Source organism: Macaca fascicularis, chromosome 7, assembly GCF_037993035.2.
Source record: "Macaca fascicularis isolate 582-1 chromosome 7, T2T-MFA8v1.1".
NCBI classification, from domain to species: Eukaryota; Metazoa; Chordata; class Mammalia; order Primates; family Cercopithecidae; genus Macaca; species Macaca fascicularis.
Window position 1 is genome coordinate 137,618,716 of NC_088381.1, and position 18,785 is coordinate 137,637,500.

Sequence of the window (18,785 nt, forward strand, 5' to 3'; positions counted from 1 at the left end):
TTTTGGACAGCTTTGTGCTAGGTTTATGATTTCCTTCCATTCCTTCCTCCTCAGTTTCTACTTTTTCTTATTTGCCTCAGGCTCTTAACCTTCCTGGGTGCAGATGAATGATCATCTGGCCAGAAAGACACCCCAGGCTATTAGAAAAGCTCATATTTGAGCATCTTGTGTCACATTTAACACTTACATTTCATTGGTTTAGGGTAGAGTTGGCTGTGACCATGTCTGTCTTCTCTAGGTCGTAGGCTTTTGGCGGGGCATGGTTCTGTTACCAGAAAGAGGTCCAGATCCAGACCCCAAGAGAGGATTCTTGGATCTCACACAAGAAATGATTTAGGGAAGTCCATAGAGTAAAGTGAAAACAAGTTGATTAGGAAAGTAAAGGGGCTGGGTGCAGTGGCTCACGCCTGTAGTCCCAACACTTTGGGAGGCCGAGGCAGGCAGATCACTTGAGGTCAGGAGTTCGAGACCAGCCTGGTCAACATGGTGAAACCCTGTCTCTACCGAAAATACAAAAGTTAACCGGGTGTGGTGGCACATGCCTGTAGTTCCAACTACTCAGGAGGCCGAAGCAGGAGAATTGCTTGAACCCATGAGGCAGTGAGCCCAGATCTTGCAGTGAGCCCAGATCGGCACTGTACTCCAGCCTGGGCAACAGGGCCAGACTCATCACAGACAAACAAAAAATGCACTCTAGATAATTTAAATGTAACCTTCCCCAACTCAACCCCAATCCCTTTGAGGCTGCACGCATGTCACACCGATCTTTATATTCCCTACTTTCCACACCTTGTTTCGTAGGAGCTCAAGTATTTGTTCTGTTTGTTAAATTGAATGCTTTGACCCCATTTTGTTCTGTTTGTTAAATTGAGTGCTTTGACCTTGGGGGCCTTTCTTGGAGGTTATTTTGCTTTGCTTGTTTTGGAATGTTGTAAAAATTTGTTTTGTTTTAATTTGCCTCCTCCTTCTGAAAGGCTGGCCTGCAAAACCAACAAAAGCAGGGAACCTTTAAAAGGGCTGGTGAGGGTCCTCAGCACTTAGTTTCTGCTGAGGGTGTCAGGCTGAGGCGATGGAGGTGATGGAAGTATCAACTAGATCATTTTGCGTCTCATCTGAATTGTTACCAGGGTGGACTTTGACTGAATGCCTACCGTGTGCACTCCCTGTGCTCACCGAAAGCCTAAGTGGCTGTGGGACAGAATGGAAAGCAGAGGAAGCTAAAGATAATTCATTGATTTTTTTTCCCCCCTGTAAAATTGTCTGGCTTTCTCCTTTTCTTTTTAAAATTATGTGACACTGCCACATCAGTTGAGTTCATTGCCTTCCCAGAGTTAAGTATGGAGCTTCCTTCTGCGGACCTGGAATTGTCAGAGAATGATCCTGGTGCACAGATCAAGACAGTTTCTTGCCTAGACTGTGGCTTCTGGAAGCCTTTGGGCAATTTCTTTGCCATGTGAGTTTTGCTTTTTTTTTAGTGTTCTTCCCAGGCATCACTGAGAGGGTCCTCTTCAACACCTGCCGTTGGCCAGGACTCTGCTCTTGGTCAAGAGGATCGTATTTTTTCACGTGTTCTTCTTCTTTTCTTTTCTTTTCTTCTCTTTTTTCTTTTCTTTCTTTCTTTTTTCTTTTCTTTTCTTTCTTTCTTTTTTTTTTTTTTTTAAACAGAGTCTCACTCTATCGCCTAGGCTGGAGTGCAGTGGTATAATCTCGGCTCACTGCAACCTCTGCCTCATGGGTTCAAGCAATTCTTGTGCCTCAGTCTCCTGAGTAGCTGGGTCTAGAGGTGTGCATCACCACACCTGGCTAATTTTTGTATTTTTAGTAGAGATGGGGATTCACCATATTGACCAGGCTGGTCTCGAACTCCTGACTTCAAGTGATCTGCCCACCTTGACCTCCCAAAGCGCTGGGATTGTAGGTGTGAGCCACTGTACCCGGCCTTTTCACATGTTCTTAGTGTCTTAAAATGACTTGCCTTTTTTTTGGGGGGACCCTTTCTTCTTAGGTCTCCTTATTTCTTCTTTGAACCTGGAGCAGCATCTTATGACATACTTCAACTTATTTCTTTTCTATGACCTTCATAGATGGGCATAAAAGAATTTTTGTACTCAGTTTATTTTGCCATACTGAAGTGGTGTTGTCTGAACCTGAGGTTCATTGCCCCACAGCCATGGAAAATTAGGATGCAGACACACCAGAGTGAGGTTAAGAGTGGAAGTTTTATAAGCAAAAGAAAGAGAAGAGCTCTCTGCATAGAGAGGGATCCCAGAGAAAATGGATTGCCACTTATGCAGTAAAATGAAGAAGGTTTTATAGATGAACTTGAGGAGACCATTTACATAGGGGACGAAAGATTGGTTGGACCAGGTGTGCCATTTGCATAGTTGTAGAATAGCTGGCTGTCCCACCCTAATCTTTTGTTATGCAGATAAGTTCTCTACCTGGTGGGCACCATGTTGCCTGGTCTTTACTGTACACGTGGTGACAAAGAAAAGGGAAGATGGAGCTTCCACGTTGAACATACCTGGCTTCCAGGTAGCCCTTTTCTATTGGCACAGCTGCTGGCATTCACCTGTGCAAGCTTCCAGCTTGCTCATCTATGCAGCTCGATTTTTCAGGCTGCTCTTTGTTAGAAAAGAAATGATTTTGAGGCTGCTTTTCCTTAAAAGGGAAACCTTGCTGAGGACTCTTTTGCCCTCGCTATCTGCCTAAATAATTTCTTTCTAGCTCCTGTATCAATACTAGGATTGCTATAATGTTGACATAATCTAAGGGGTCTCTCTTACCTCTAGTCCCTTTACATCAAATTATAAATTTGCTTTTCTTACAATGCTACCCTTCTCAAGAACCTTCAGTGGCTTCCCCTTTTCTTTGACTATAATTATAAATATCTCCTTTTGCAAGGAAGGTCCTCTACAACATGATTTCATCACTCTTCATGTTATTTTTTTGGACTTTTAAAAAATTATTCAACCCAGCCAAACTGGGCTACTTGCTGTTCTCTGAACTTAACCTACATTTTCCCACTTCAGTGCATTTACTTCAAACTATCAGCTCCCTTCCTGATGAAGTGAAGCCCCATCTGAAATGCTCCTTCCTCGGAAATTCTTTTCTAGGCTCCCCTATTCCTGCTTTGAACTTCGTCTCTTGTGGCATAAATCACATTGTTTGACATGTGTTAGAATAACTTTGTATATAGAGTATCTTTGGAAGAATGTGGTAGAAACTGGTGCAGTGCCTTTGAAGAGAGGAACCAAGTGACCAGGGGACAGGAGAAAGGCTTGCTTTTCACTGTGTACTCTTTGAATTTTATACCGTGTATGTTTCCCATGAGTCTGTTTTCTTTGTTTTGTTTTGTTTTTTGTTTTTTGTTTTGTTTTGTTTTTTTGTATAAGTATTTTAAATAACAAAAACCTGATCCCTAAAACATTACAAGAAAATACTGGAGAGTATGTTTATAACCTCAGAGTAGAGAAAATGTCCTTAAACCAGAAACCATAAAGAGAATGATTTTTTAAATATATGTGTGCACTTAATGGTCATATCCCTATTTGGCAAGAAGGACCTGAGGTGCTTATATTTTTATCCTTTTTCAGAGCATAGCACAGTGACCCCCTACTCAGAATCAGTAAGTATTAGTTGAATTGAAATGAAACTGAATTGCAAGTCACTTCTTTGCAGGCCTCACTTTTTTTTTTTTTTTGACTTATCATGAGTGCTAGGTGACCTCCAGGGTCCCACTCAAAGATTCTGTGGAGATGTGCGCTTTATGGAAAGAGATACCCAGCGAAGCAGGAGTGGCTTTAGAATCAGCAGCTCTTCCCCTGAGACTATCCTTCCCAGCACATTGGACTTGTGCGTGGGTCCTGCCTGCTTTCAGGAGCTGCCCTGGGGTGCTCAGCATTAATTATGCCGAGGAAATGAACCAATTAGACACAGTCCAGGGAGAGCCAGGGAGTAAGTCAGGGAGATCTGTGGCAGGCCTGCTGCCCTGAACAAAAGAGGGAAAGTGTAAAGGCTAAAGCAGTTTGCGGAGGTTTCTTTGGAAATCTAGCTGGCCAGTGCTCTGAACTACTTAGCCAAAGTTAAAGAGCACCAGAAGGAGTGTTTGTGTTTGTCTTCCTCCTGTTCAAGACCCTGGTGGTGGAGTAGAATAGGGACAAGTTGGGTTCTTAGAGGGGACTCGGGGGAGCTTACTGGGGCTCATCTCCTAGTTTCAGAGAAGCTGCCAGACTTCTCTGGATCCCTGTGGCACCTACCCAGCTTTGTTTTGTTAACAGCATTTTTTTTAGTGGCATCACCTAAAAAAAGAAAAGAAAAAGTGTCTTTTCTCCCCATCTCAAGTGATAAGCAAGTTGAGGGTAGGGAGCCATCATCTCTTTTTCATTTGGTGTCCGCTCCCCAACCTGGCTGGCAATCAGCTTGCTTAACAGCCATTTGTAGATTGGAAAGAAGTGGCATGGGTGAGAGAGGCTGTGAGCGCACAGCCGCAGGGTGGTGTGGTCTGCCCATCTTATGGATGAGAAACTGCCTTATCTTGGACAGTCAGGCACTGCGGTGTGACTCCCAGTCACTCCAGGCCTGTTAGAGGAAATGAGAAAAAGAAAACGACCGTTCTTATTCTCATACAGATGTCCTTGTGATATTCAGGATGGGGGCAGGGTATTCGTCAGCAAAACTGAATTTCGTTTAGAAAACTTTTGGTCTTTAGTGCATTCATGGTTGCCTGGCCATTCTACCTCGCCCAACATTCCAAACAGTGATTCTTTAGTGCCCCCACTTTTACTGTTTTGGCTGGTAATGCCCAGCAGTCCACCACCTGGGGACTTCAGTTTTGCAGTGTGTGTCCAGAGTGGAATCAGAGGCTGTCCTTTTCCTCCTCAGGGTCACTCAGACCTTCCAGATCCTCTGACTTACCATTCCTGCAACTTGTCAGCATTCCCACCACACCTGGGCACTGCCTGCCATCTCCCTAACCAGTTTCAAGAGGGCAAAGGGGAGGTAACCTTGACACCCATACCCCTTAAAGGCCGTGCTCCTCATGGGGTAGAAGCAGTGTCTGCTAGTGGAAAGAGCAGAAGTTTAGGATCAAAAGATTTGAATGTGACCCCAAGCCTGATATTTACCCTGCTATAAGCTTGGCTAAAAGTCACTTAACTTTTGTGGCCCTCAGTGTCTTCATCTTCAAAGGAGAGTAATGATAGCTGTCTCACAGAGTTGTCAGGACAAATAAGATAGGAGGTGAAGGTGCTTTTGAAACTAGGCAGTCCTGTATATCAGTGAAAAATGTGGGATTTATTACGGGATAAAGACAGGTGGTGCCATTGACTACTATAGTCAGAGAATGGAAGATGCACAGGGGGTTTGGGAAGCCTCCCAGGGAATCCATCAGAAATCCCCTCTCAGGCCAAGAGTGCATGTTTTTATTATATTATGGAGTCTTTTCTGACATTGATAGTGGAAACAAGGCCAACATTTTACCTCCTTTCACTCTGATTTATTGTGTGTGTTACAAACTTTATTACATAATACAGGCTTTATTAAAACATATTATGTCTAGATCTCTATAGGTTCAAGACTTTATAGAGTCGGCCGTTAATTTATGGATGGAATTCTCTTAAGGCATGGTGGGGAGGGAGGGGAAATGTTGCAAGCAGCCACACTTCCCCTGTTGCCAGTGTACTTCCCCTCTGTCAGTGGCAGCCTGAGTTTCCAGGGTTTGGTTAACAACTCCTCCAAGGAAAGGGTTCTTTGCTCCTCTTGTGTTTCCTGTGGAGGCCTTCAGAGCTGTGTCACTGAGAGCAGACTCCTACTGTATACCTCACCACTGTACCCCTGCGCTCTCCCTGTCTTTGCAGTGTGCCCCCTACCACCGGAGCCAGAGAATGGTGGCTACATCTGCCACCCCCGGCCCTGCAGAGACCCCCTGACAGCGGGCAGTGTCATCGAATACCTGTGTGCTGAAGGCTACATGTTGAAGGGCGATTACAAATACCTGACGTGTAAGAATGGCGAGTGGAAACCAGCCATGGAGATTAGCTGCCGTCTCAACGAGGGTCAGTCTGGCAGTTGGAAAAGGGATGCTGCTGGGGTTCTGCTTTCTGTTAACTCACAGGACACAATGCATGCTTCCTCCAGAGCACCCTTTGCTGTGGTGCAGCCCAGACCCGTTTGATGCTCTGCAGCCTCCCTTTCTTGGGTCTTCATGTCTTTATGGAAGATACTTGAGGTTGCTGGTGCATGTCCTATGGCATTTCATTGAGCCATCTGCCGTGCTCCGTAAAGCCCCTTTGATGTTCAAGATCTCGTTCGCCTGACCAAGTGCTGGTGATCCTTGGCCATGTTCTGCTCTCACAGTGAGCACAATGCTAATACCTTCTCTAGTGTCTCTTCCATTTCATTTTTCCTTGAATGGAGCTACAGACCAGCTGGACAAAAGACTTCCCACCCTTCCTGCTTCCTCCTGTCTTGCATGACAGGAAAAGCCAACTGCAGGAAAGTGTGTCACATGCCCATCTTTGTGCTTCCCACTCAGGCTTCAAGACCAGAGCATGTTTAACCCACGACACCCCACAAGTGGGTGGGAACCAACCTGAGAGTTACAATTAAAGCTGTGGATCTTAAGACAAGGTTTTATTACAGCCCAGTTTCTGTAAACTAATCCTGCCACTTGGGGAGAACATAGGTAGAATTTAAGATGGTGGAAGGATGTGCCCAGTTAAATGGTCCATGTTTACAAACTTGCTTTTGAGGATGGGATCAAAGTGGTTTATAAAGGTAAAATCTCTAGTGTTAAGTGAGTTTATGTATCAGATGGACCTCAAAGATTGGAAGTGAAGGGAATTTTTATTCAGGAAACAGGATAGGGAAATGGTCCTTTTCCAGGAGAACTGTGTATATATAGGTCATTGTAAGCTGTTATTCCTGAAATGACCCTGTCCATAGGATGTCTATATTGCCTCATTCAGGAGGCATTTGACAAGATCAGCTGTGGGGCCCGTCAGCTGTTTTGTGTATTTGGGTACAAAACCCTTCTGATGATGGCTTGTTTTTATAGATAAAGACACCCACACATCACTTGGGGTCCCCACGCTGTCTATAGTGGCTTCTACTGCCAGCTCCGTGGCGCTCATTCTCCTCCTCGTGGTGCTGTTTGTGCTGCTGCAGCCAAAGCTGAAGTCTTTCCATCATAGCAGGTGAGCCCAGTGGCAGAGCTGCTGTGGGACAGGCAGGTGCAAGCATCACTGTGGGGGCCAGTCTTTGGTGGAGGGTTGCTGGTGGCCTGCCACTCTGTGGGTCTGTGTGTGTCCAGGGAGTGGGGAGGACCCTGCCATGTGTTAAACTCCTAGATGTGCCTAGCGTTGTGCTTATTGCTTTGCATACATTATCTTAATCCTCATAGGAACATTGCAGATGAGGAAATTGAGGCTCAGAGAGGTTAAGTTATTCACTCAGGGTTATACCTCTAGATGACAGCAGAGCTCAGAACTGAAGCTGGGCGCAGTGGCTCACGCCTGTAATCCCAGCACTTAGGGGAGGCCAGGGTGGGCGGATCACCTGAGGTCAGGAGTTCGAGACCAGCTTGACCACCATGGCGAAATCTTGTCTGTACTAAAAATACAAAACAATTAGCTGGGTGTGGTGGCACGCACCTGTAGTCCCAGCTACTCAGGAGGCTGAGGCAGGAGAATCACTTGAACCCATGAGGCAGAGTTTGCAGTGAGCCGAGATCGCACCACTGCGCTCCAGCCTGGGAGACAGAGTAAGACTCTGTCCCATAAAAACTGAAATCTGTTCAATTCCAAAGCCATGTCATTTTGCCTACACCAGTGGTTCTCAAAGCGTGGTTCCAGCAGCATCAGGATCATGGAACTTGTTAGGATCAACCAAATGAGAAGTTCTAGGGGTGAGGCCCAGTGATATTGTTTAACAAGCTGTCCAGGTGATTTTGATGCACACTTAAGTTTGTGAGCCACTATCCTGTACTCTTGGTTCCCAGTCCTGGCTGCAATATAGAGGCACCTGGGGGAGTTTAAAAACAAGTATCAACACTTGGGCCTCCATTCCCATTCTGATTTATTTGGTTTGGAATGGAACCCTGGCATTCACTTTTTATAAAAAACTTCTCAGTTTTTCTGTGCGGCTAGGATTGAGAAGCACTGCACGACACTGAGGAGAAACAGAGGAAGTGGATTTTCTTGCCTGCCTTTATCAGTTTCCTTTTCCAGTCTAGTGCTTTAGCCACAAGTTGTCTAGGGGCGGGAGCATGAAGGGTGGGGCTGATGGTGCTGGCCCTGCGTGGATTCCCAATGATGGACTTTTCTTCCAGGCCATTGTGGCTTCTGCAGTTGCTTGGCCCTTCCTGGCAGTTCCTCATTCCCTCTTGAGGAGTAACATTTTTTATGTATCTTCATAGTCCTTCATCAGTCACTGTTATAACTCACAAACATAAAAGGCCAAACTAAACTGCAGTCAGTAAAATGTTCCAAGTTTGGATTTACAGACAAGGACCAGGCTGGATTTAATCTCTGTGTACTATGTGTGATTTTCTTTCTTTTGGTTTGTTTTTGGGAAGAGGCTAGCAGTTATTTTTAAAGGCTATTAATTAATAGGATGAAGAGAATTTGAAGGGGATTGTTTACTTGAAATAATCAGCTATTTCCACCTAAAGTCAAACTGATCAGTTCTGCATCTCATCTAAATTAGGGAGTTTTCCCCCCCACTATAGTTAACTTGTAAGTTTGTTAAAAGTAACTGGCTAGTTTTGCTTGATTTGAGGGAAGATTTGGTTTTCATTGTAGACCCCATTTAAATTTTGTGCTGTGTACATATATTACTTTTTAAGCCAAATACTATTTTGAGTAATAAAAATCAAGCGCATACCCATGTATACACTGCTTTCTTTTTTGTCTTTTTCTGAGACAGGGTCTCACTAATGTTGCCCAGGCTGGAGTGCAGTGGCGTGATCACGGCCTACTGCAGCCTCAACTTCCCTGGGCTCAGGTGGCCCTCCCACCTCAGCCTCCCTAGTAGCCGTGACCACAGGCATGTGCCACCATACCCAGCTAATTTTTTTGTATTTTTTGTAGATACAGGTTTCATCATGTTGCCAGGCTGGTCTTGAATCCTGGTCTCAAGCAGTCTGCCCACCTCAGCTTCCTAAAGTGCTCCCATCAAATTTTCCCTTCCTTCCAAAACTCTCTGCCACTTCTCTCCTCTCAGAGTGTAGGTAGCACAGATTTTACTTCCAAGAGCAGGTGAGGAAATTGAGAACTACTAACAGCAATCTAGCAACAATGATATGGTCCGGCAGCAGAGCATCTGTATTTCTTGAAGTGATGAGCTGAAAGGACACAGCATCACCTAGGATTGGCCTGAATCCAGTCCTGAGGAAACTATTAGACAAGTCCAGATTGTGGGACATTCTTTGAGACAGCTGGCCTGGACTCTTAAAAACAAAAAAGTCAATGTAATGAAAGAAAAACTGGTGGACTGTTTAACAGATTAAATGAGATGAAAGAGACAGGACAATTAAATGCAATACATGATACTTAATTGGGTCCTGGATGAAAACAAAGAAGACTGCAGCTGAAGTAGAAATATTTTTGGATAGTTAGGAAAATGTGTATTATTGTATTACACCAAGGTTGAATTTCTGGGATCTGATAATGTAGTTATATCAGAAAGGATACTTTTAGGAAGTATATGTTAAGTAACGTCTTCACCTTACTTTTAAGGTTCAGGGAGAAAAAGGCATATTTATGTGTATAACAAAAGTGATCCCCAAAAAAGGTATCTGCATGACACGTATGATGTTGAATAAAAGAAGCCAGAAACAGATATATACTCTCACAAATTTACTTTGTTATCCCATTCAAGTAAAGATTAAAAATATGCAAAACTGTCTGGGTGCCATGGCTCATGCCTGTAATCCTTTGGGAGGAGGAGGTGGGAGGATTGCCTGAGCCCAGGAGTTCAAGACCAGCCTGGGCAACATGGAGAAACTCCGTCTCTACAAAAAATTGGCCAGGCATGGTGGTGCATGCCTTAGTCCCAGCTACTTGGGAGGCTGAGGTGGGAGGATCACCTGAGCCCAGGATATTAAGACTGCAGTGGGTTGTGATCACGCCACTGCACTCCAGCCTAGGCAACAGTAAGACCCTTTCTCAAAAGCAAAACAATTTTTTTTATTTAAAAAAATATGCAAAACTAAACCATAGTGTTGAAGGATTCATGTTTAGGTAGTAGAACTGTTAAAATAAAAAGCAAAGAAATGATTTTCATGAAAGTCTGGATAGTGGTTACTTTTTGTGGTGAGGCAATGGGAGTGATTTTGGGACAGGTGTAAAGGGTCTAGGGTCTGGGCAGTGTCCTTTTTCTTGACCTATGTAGGAGTTTTATACCAGTGTTACTTTTGGAGTAAATCAGCTAGCTGTACATAGATTTTTCTTGTGTTCTCTTTTCTGTATTTGTGTTCTAATTTTTTAAAAAGTTTACAAAGTTAAAAAAAAATCAAGCAGTATGGCTGAGTCAGAACAAAATTATTGTGATTTCTAGTCCAGTATCCCACTTTAAGGCCATAGTGCTTCCCTATTTTTTTAACGGCTTTATTGAGATATATTCCACATACCATACAATATACCTATTTAATGTGTACAGTGAAGTGGTTTTTAGTATATTCACAGATATATGCTACCGTCATTCTCTCACTTTCTTATCTTAGCCATGCTCAATGAATGCTTTTATTTCTGGGTCTCTAGGCTCCTAGTTTTTCCACAGGGCAAAAGGGCCAGGTGCCTGTGTACCCAGAGGTTAAGAACACAGTTTTTGGAGGCTGATGGAACTGGATTCAAATCCTGGCTCCATCCTTTACCAGCTGTGTGATCGTGGGCAAGTTAATTAACTTCTCTGAGCCTCATTTGCATTATTGGCGAATCCCTACCTGAAAGGGCTGAGGTGAGAATCCAGCATGATAAGATGTTTAAAATTCTTAGTGCTTTGCCTGTTACATAGTAAGTGCTCGAAACTGGTGGCTGCTGCTATTGTTATTATTATTGTACTTGTTTATCTGTGTGTTTATTCTAATTCATCCTTTGTCTTTTCCTCCTCCACTCCAGGCGTGACCAGGGAGTATCTGGGGACCAGGTCTCCATCATGGTGGATGGAGTCCAGGTTGCACTACCATCATATGAGGAGGCTGTATATGGCAGTTCTGGTCACTGTGTGCCACCCGCTGACCCCAGAGTACAGATTGTGCTGTCAGAAGGGTCTGGGCCCAGTGGGAGGAGTGTGTCAAGGGAGCAACAGCCGCCGGACCAGGGGGCCTGCTCCTCTGCAGGTGGAGAGGATGAGGCCCCAGGCCAGTCTGGACTATGTGAAGTCTGGGGCTCTCGGGGCTCAGAGACTGTGATGGTGCATCAGGCAACCACCTCTTCCTGGGTGGCCGGCTCAGGGAACCGCCAACTGGCACACAAAGAAGCTGCAGATTCAGAGAACAGTGACATACAAAGCCTTTTATCCCTCACGTCAGAGGAGTACACAGATGGTGAGTGGTCTGAGCTGAACATGAATTATTAGCTGCTTAGGGTCCTTGCTGGGAGTGAGGAAGGACTGTGAGCCTCTCTAATAATTGGTGTATTTTTAGCAAAAAAAGATAGTACCTGAGATATTTGCCTACAAAATAGAATTTCACCCTCAGAGTACTGAGTAGGGCTTTGGGCTCTCTCTAGTGAGACTTTTCACTGTTGCCCGTGAATTCTGATCATTTGGAGTCTCTAAGGCCATTCATGGTCACAGAGCCTTGCTAAATCAAAAGATAGACAGCTTGTTGGAGTTGCGGATGGGGTCTGTCCTCTTGTTATAAATGTTATGTTCCTGAAAGGTCGGGAGTGACAAGGAGGCATAGGTTATTTTATGGAAAAATGAGAGCCTATCCAAAGCAGACAGCTGCTGCTTTCTGAACAGGAGTGTTCCGGGTACTATGCTAGTTCGTTTGCTTGCACTATCTCAGTTAAACATCACAATGATCCTAAGACATAGGTGTTTATTGACATCCCCATTTTACAGCTGAGGAAACTGTGGCTCAAAGAAGGTAAGTCACTTGGCCCACTTGGTAAATGGCTGAGCTGGGATTTGAAGCCAGATGCTGCCTTCCAGCTGGCTCTAGCACCCTTGTGGCAAACAATCATAGAATGAAATTATTGCCTCCTGATGTTTCTGCCTTTGCCAGAGCCCAGTTTACCTTGGGCTTGAGTCTGTCACTTTGAAAGCTATCTTTAAGGTAAATCCCAGTGTGGTTCAGGATGAGACTAACCCTAGATGCCCCTTTCTACAGTGAAGACTTGTACACTCAGAAAGCTTCCCTAAAAGAGCCTTAGAGGAAACTTTATGCTTCCTGGGTATCCTGGGCATAGTAAATGTCTAAGGTTTAGAATATCTGAAAGCAAAGAAGTTGGAAATTATTGAAGGCAGATCATGTTTATGGAGCTTCCTGGTTATCAACAGCTTGCCTTCCTTTTTCTTGGTTGGCCATTAAAATAGTTGACCCAGGTTTGAATCTGGAAGCCAGTAACCCCACAGTCAGCCACATATATTGTGAGATGTGTCTAAGTGTATATCATAGCCCTTACCCTCCCAAGGAGCCAAGGTGGGGCCCTCCTCTTCCTCCTCTTCCATGCTACCTAGCTTTGTTTTTTGTATTTAACAAACATTTTGAGAGGCCATCTTGTGCCTAACGCTGGATTAGGTTTCAGGGGTGATACAGAGAAAATATGAAATGTGCTATCTTCCTGCATGGAGTATCAGCCATTTGGGAAGATGGTGGGGCCTATACTCAAGAGATAATAGAACCAGGAATTGTAGCATCTATGTCAAAATGAGGGGTTCAGAAAACAAGACCCAGAAGTCAGTGAGTGCCTTGCAGGCCATGCCTGAGCTGTTTGGGACTGATAATATCCTAGGAAGTTGGGAGCTTGAGGCCCACAGCATATGAAGAAGCTGAAACCAAAAGAGGGGAAATGATTTATCCAAAGTCACACGACTGGCAGATTGCTTTAGGAGGCAGTGGGACTTCACAGAGCTTTGTAGCCTCATAGGGTGGAATTAGGAGAGAAAGGGAAGGGACTAGACCAGCAGAGCTAAGGCAGAGAGCAGAGAGGAGGGTGGTTTGAATACCAGGCTGAACATTCAGTTTTGTTTCACATAGGCAGTGAGAAAGATAAGCTAGAAAGTCATAAAAAGGAAGTAGGGAGTTTTTGCCTACCTAGAAGTGTATGAGTGGGACATTTACTTTCTTTAAATTACGGGCTATGTGGGATAGCCCCTAATTTGCAGTGGGGTCGAGAGTGCTCTGGAGACCCACACGAGGTAACCACTGTGCTTTTCTTCTGGTCTTCCTGCAGATATTCCACTGTTGAAAGAAGCATGAGGGCAGCGGCTAGCCTTTCCTCTCTGCGAGGTTCTCTCAGCCCTTCCTCCCTCTCCCTGTGGGATTGAGCACCCTGTACTCTCCAGCCACCTTACCTGGATACCTGAGCTGCCACCTGTGTACCTGTGTATCTCTGAGGGCCCTATAGGCCCACCTTGCTGGAAACTCAAGGAAGATTCTCACCATCTGCCTGTTGGACAGCTAGAGGAATTGGCTCTTTGCCTGGCCCAGCCTTCCCGTCTGTTGGAGACATATTTGAATGTGCTGGATCGAACCCTCCCTTTTCCTAAGCCTCTGGGTCCCCTCCAGCCAGCTCTTTGGCAGCAGCCCCCACCAGCTCCTGTGGGCCTGAGTGCTGCTGTGTTTACTTGTGCCTTTCCCCCACCCTGTCCAGTTTCCCTGTCATGCAGGCTTGTTGCTGTCCACAAGCCTTAGTGGCTGCACTGCTGCCCCCTGCCACATAGGGGGCCAGGCCTGGGTCTATCCTGTTTCCTTTGAGGGCTGCCCCTGCTGCCCTTTGCAGGAGCAGATCCAGGTGTGAGAGCTCTTGAGTCAGGAGTGGCAGAAGTGGCTCTAACTGGGGTGAGAGTGTAGTCCCTGGGCTTGCCCTGGGTTGACCCTGGTGGCACATTTCCTTGGCCGAGGATGGAAGATTTGGAAAATCATGCCCAAGCTGGCCCAGGACCCAGCCATCTGGCCCAAAGGCGCAAGCTCCTGGCCTTGTTGAGTTGAGTGTTTCCAAGAAGCATCCAGAAGATCCCAAGGGAGAGAAGGAAAATGGCTGATAATGATTGTCTTCCTAATATGCAAGTTCTCACTTCCTACTTCCAGCGTCGGCCTTCCTGGCCTTGTCTTTTTTCTGTTTCCCTGGAGTATAAGGGGAAGTTGCATGCTGCCTCCTGGGTTTTATCCCAGATAGCTCTGGCTTTCTTGCTACCCACAGGGGCCTGGGGCAGGAAGGAGAGTTGCTGAGATGCCATGGAGTGCCCATCTGGTCACTGGCAATCTAGCCAGGTTGCCCCTTTCTGGGTTTGTGGTGACGGAGGGGAGGCCGAGGGGCGCAGACTGAGTCCCCGGGTGGCTGCAGGCAGCTCTAGCCCAGTCCTGAGGATCCTCCTCACCATGGTCACGTGCCTTAGTAACTGTGCCCAGGAAGTGGCCTGCTGCTTGCTGTGCTGCTGCTTTTCCTACTCTTGCCCTTCCCTGCCACCACTCGCATGTCACGGCTGACAAACGATTCCTTGTCTTCCCTGGCCCCCTGGGGGAAGGGCTGAGAAACAGTCCATGTGCACCCTGACCTTACTGGCCTGAGGTGGGCAGAGGGGTGTGGAGTAGCCTGGAGTACAGGGCCCTGGGGGAGGAGCCCGCTGATGAGGGGCACTCTCCCATAGCCATGTGTTGAATGCTAACTAGGCTGGGGTGGACGAACTCTGCCAGCTGCTATCATCTTCAGAAGATAGACGCAGCAGTAAGGAATGTTTGTTTCGCTTTTTTCTGAAATTTTCTGAAGCACTGTGGCTGGGAAACTTCGAAGCGGACCCTGTGCTGCATGTCTGCTCCTCCCCTGAGCCTCTCTGCTTGGGGGTGGTAAAAATAATAAAAATCCCAGTATATTTTTCAGTACCTTACCTAACAGGGTTGGCTCCAGGCGTGGGTGGCCTAGAAGATAAGGGGAGTGGTCTTCTCCCAGCCTGTTACCCTCTTGCCTCTTGCCTCCGCGCTTACACACGCACTTTACCACCCAGTCATTCCCTGGCCTCTTGCTGCCACTTGTAGTCTTCCTTCCTTCCTCTCAGGGTAAGGGCAGTGCCTGCTGTGCCTGTTGGCCACTCCCACACTTCCCCTCCCCCAGGAGCCCTCATCTGCTGTGCTGAGTCCAGGAAAGCATAGGTAGGTAGGGAGCTGGTTGGAGAAGGTGCTAGAACCAGAAGGCAGATGAGACTAGCATTGGCCCACCTGGAGAGGTGTCCCTAATGGCCCCAGTCGCCTTACCACACCCACAGCAGTGCCCTTGTCTTCCTCCAAAAAAGCAGGGACAAATGGGGGAGGGGTGGTAGTCCGAAGACTCACTACTGAGCCTTCAGCTTTTGTTTTTCACTGTTTCAAAACCTGAATTCTATTCTAGAATGGTTTTAAAATGGAAGATCTTGCCTTTTTCTATCTTGTTACTCTGGGGTTTTTCCCCACTAAGAGATTGCACTTTTTGTTTGGGGTTTATTCAGCTGCATAGATGACCAGCTTGATCCCTGGTGAAATGAAAAGCCTTCCTTCTCCTGAAACCTCTTTCCGCCCTGCCCTCCACTTAACAACACTGAGGAGGGCAAGCCCAGGCTTGCCCACCTGGTAGGAAAGGAAATCAGAACAATGGGAGCCTTGGCTCCTCCCCTCCTTCTTGTCACTGGCTTTGATGAGGCCCACTTCCCAGAGGCTCCTGGGCCTGTGAGTACAGGAGCTCATTCTCCCCTCGCTGCTGAAGTCTGTGACAGCTTCTTCCCCTAGTTATTTCTCTTTCTTCCAAAGCAATTTCTTCTTAACCATCAGCCATGTGCTGCTATTTCTAGGGCTTCTGGGCTTTGTCCCTTACTGAGGGATTAGGGACTCCACAGCTGCCTTGAGGTAGGGCCTGGCTGAGAGACAAGGGCAGCAGCAGGTGGCAGGCTGTTAGAAGAGAGGCTGCCTAAGGAGCCCGGAGCAGGTGGAAACAGGTGGTAGAAACCGGCCACAGCCCTGCTTTCCCAGGCTCACCTCTAGGGCATTCCAGCAGAAGGCTGATGCGGGAGAATGGCCAGCACCAAAGGACATTTAAAAGAGTTTTTGGGTTTGTTTTTGTTTGTTTTGTTTTGTTTTGTTTTGCACACTTGAGCTGACAGTTTAATATCCTGGTGACTTGCAGTCACATTCTAATGACTTTCAAGGGCCAGAATATGGTGAAAATCACTTAAAATATCCGTCCCTTCCATGCCTTCGTTTAGCAGGTGGGCTCTATCTTTTGCCATTTCTGTATTATATGTGCTGTGTTCCCGTTTCACTGGGTATGAACTGTGAAATGGACTGAATCCTGGCCACTTTATGAGTTTGGTTTTATAAGGCATTTCAATGTACATTCTATAAATACAAGCACTCCATTTGCAAACAGATCTTAAGCTAATATTTTCTTTCCCATTCATCTTGCCCTCCTCCTCCTCCCACCAGCTTTAAAGTTCAGTGGAGAAGCCAGATGGCAATTCAGACAAAGGTATACTCTTCCTGCTTCATGGGTGGTGGCACGGAAATAGATAGCTCTTAGCCCTTTCCCTCCCAGTCCCAGCTGAGCACTCAAACCACTTGGTTCCCACATAACATTGTCGCCTCCATTTCTGAGGAACATCCTTGTATAGAGAATGAAATATGCTGCAAACATTTCTGCATCCCTTACTCCTCACCCCCAAAGAAAAAAAAAAGGCCTAGCAGGGAAGCAGCATGCAGGCTTCACAGCTTAATGCCAAGGACAGCGAGTGAGGCTGGGAGCTTCTTTTAGGCCTGCTGGGTCTCTAGGCTCTTGGAATAGGGACAGTCATTATTGGTGCCCCAAGGTGGGACTTGGAGAATATTTTGCTTGGCATATGTTTGGTCTGAATGATATAGTTGCTGGTTCCCTAGAGAGGAAAAGGTGGCAGGCCCAGCTTTGCTGGGAAATGGCTCTTAATTTCCCATTGAAACCCTAGTAGAATTGTGAATGAAAACCCCAAAGTTGAGCCCCTCTGCCAAGCAGCAGAGGTAGCAGAAGGGGATGCAGGGGCAAAGCACTCAATTGCCAAGCAAGGAGGAGAGATGTACGTGGGTTGTGTGGCAGTCCCCACATCCTGCCCTGGCTTCTTCAGGTTATCGCACCACTATGGAATCCTTTGCAGAATGGTACTCATGTAATGGTTTAAAACAACACATTCATAATCGGCTCTGTGCAGGATGTCACTCAATCAGTTTGGGTTTGCTTTATTTTATTTTATATATATATATATTTTTTGGTATCCTGTACATTGCAGTGGGTGTGAAGATAGTATTTTAATATTTGTACAAAGTTTAATTTAATTTTAATTGTTCTATGTATATAACTGCATTTCTAAATAATTAAAAAAAAGTTCTTATGAAGGCAATTATGGGAAATGTAATCCTTCCTGAAAGCTTTTGCAGAAACCTTAGATTGAAAGAGGATATGTGGGCCGGAGGTCATGGAAGGATGAGGCACTAGCTCTGTAGGGAGGGTGCCTGGCAAGAGGTGGAGGAGCCGGGATGGAGAGCACTTTGTGAGGCCAAGGTGGTTGGATCACTTGAGGCTAGGAGTTTGAGACCAGCCTGGCCAACATAGCAAAAGTCCATCTCTACTAAAAATACAAAAATTAGCTGGGTGCAGTGGTGCATGCTTGTAATCCCATCTACTTGGGAGGCTGAGGCCGGAGAATCGCTTGAACCCGGAAGACGGAGGTTGCAGCCAGCTGAGATTGCACCATTACACACCAGCCTGGGTGACGGAGCGAGACTGTCTCAAAAAATAAATAAATGTAAAAAAGAAGTCTTGGCCGGGCACGGTAGCTCATGCCTGTAATCCCAGCACTCTGGGAGGCCGATTCAGGCAGATCATGAGGTCAACAGATTGAGACCATGCTGGCTAACACAGTGAAACCCTGTCTCTACTTAAAATACAAAACAAAACAAAAAAATTAGTCGGGTGTGGTGGCGGGTACCCATAGTCCCAGCTACTCAGGAGGCCGAGGCAGGAGAATGGTGTGAACCTGGCGAGGCAGAGCTTGCAGTGAGTCGAGATCACACCACTGCACACCAGCCTGGGCAACAGAGCAAGACTCTTGTCTCAAAAAAAAAAAGTCTTGGCCACCAAATCTTCAGTATGGTGGGGTGCGGGTGCTTGGGCAAGGGAGGGATGACAGCAAAGGGAGGTTCAAACCGGGCAGAAAGCCACCACGGCTTCAGTGTGGCAAGGAGGGCATTTGAAATGAGCTCACAGAATCAAGGCTTTGGATTATATTCCTGGAAAGAGCAGATGTCTTGGAGCAGACGGGAAGAGAGAAGGAACTGTGGTGATGGCTCCCAAAACACCAAGGGTTTCAGGAAGAAGGCAGTGAGGCCCAAGTTAAAATAAGGGAAGCATTCTATTTATCTGGGGAAACTATGGCAACAGTAGGCATTGCTGGCAATTCAGTGGGCAGGAGCAGTGAGGAGGGCAGGAACACAGGGAGAAGTGGTGGGAATGCATTCAGGAAAGCCAAAAGTAAAAGATAGCTGGCAACATGCCAGGATTCATGTTGATACGAGCCAGTGTCTACTGAGTGCTTCCGTATGTACCAGGCGCCCTTCTAGGCTCTTG

At 46.3% G+C, this 18,785-nt stretch overlaps 1 protein-coding gene across 3 annotated transcripts in view; it reads left to right on the forward strand.

Moving 5' to 3' along the window:
- Window positions 1-17,559, forward strand: part of SUSD6 (sushi domain containing 6) — a 104,019-nt gene extending 86,460 nt beyond the window's left edge. For all 3 annotated transcript variants that reach the window (XM_005561611.4, XM_065548960.1, XM_065548959.1), the window contains exons 3-6: window positions 5,859-6,056; window positions 7,058-7,196; window positions 11,118-11,545; window positions 13,401-17,559. In XM_005561611.4, the coding sequence (XP_005561668.1) occupies window positions 5,859-6,056; window positions 7,058-7,196; window positions 11,118-11,545; window positions 13,401-13,426 (791 nt within the window). In that variant the 3' untranslated portion in view covers window positions 13,427-17,559. The remainder of the gene's footprint in view (window positions 1-5,858; window positions 6,057-7,057; window positions 7,197-11,117; window positions 11,546-13,400) is intronic.
- Window positions 17,560-18,785: the final 1,226 nt, after the last annotated feature.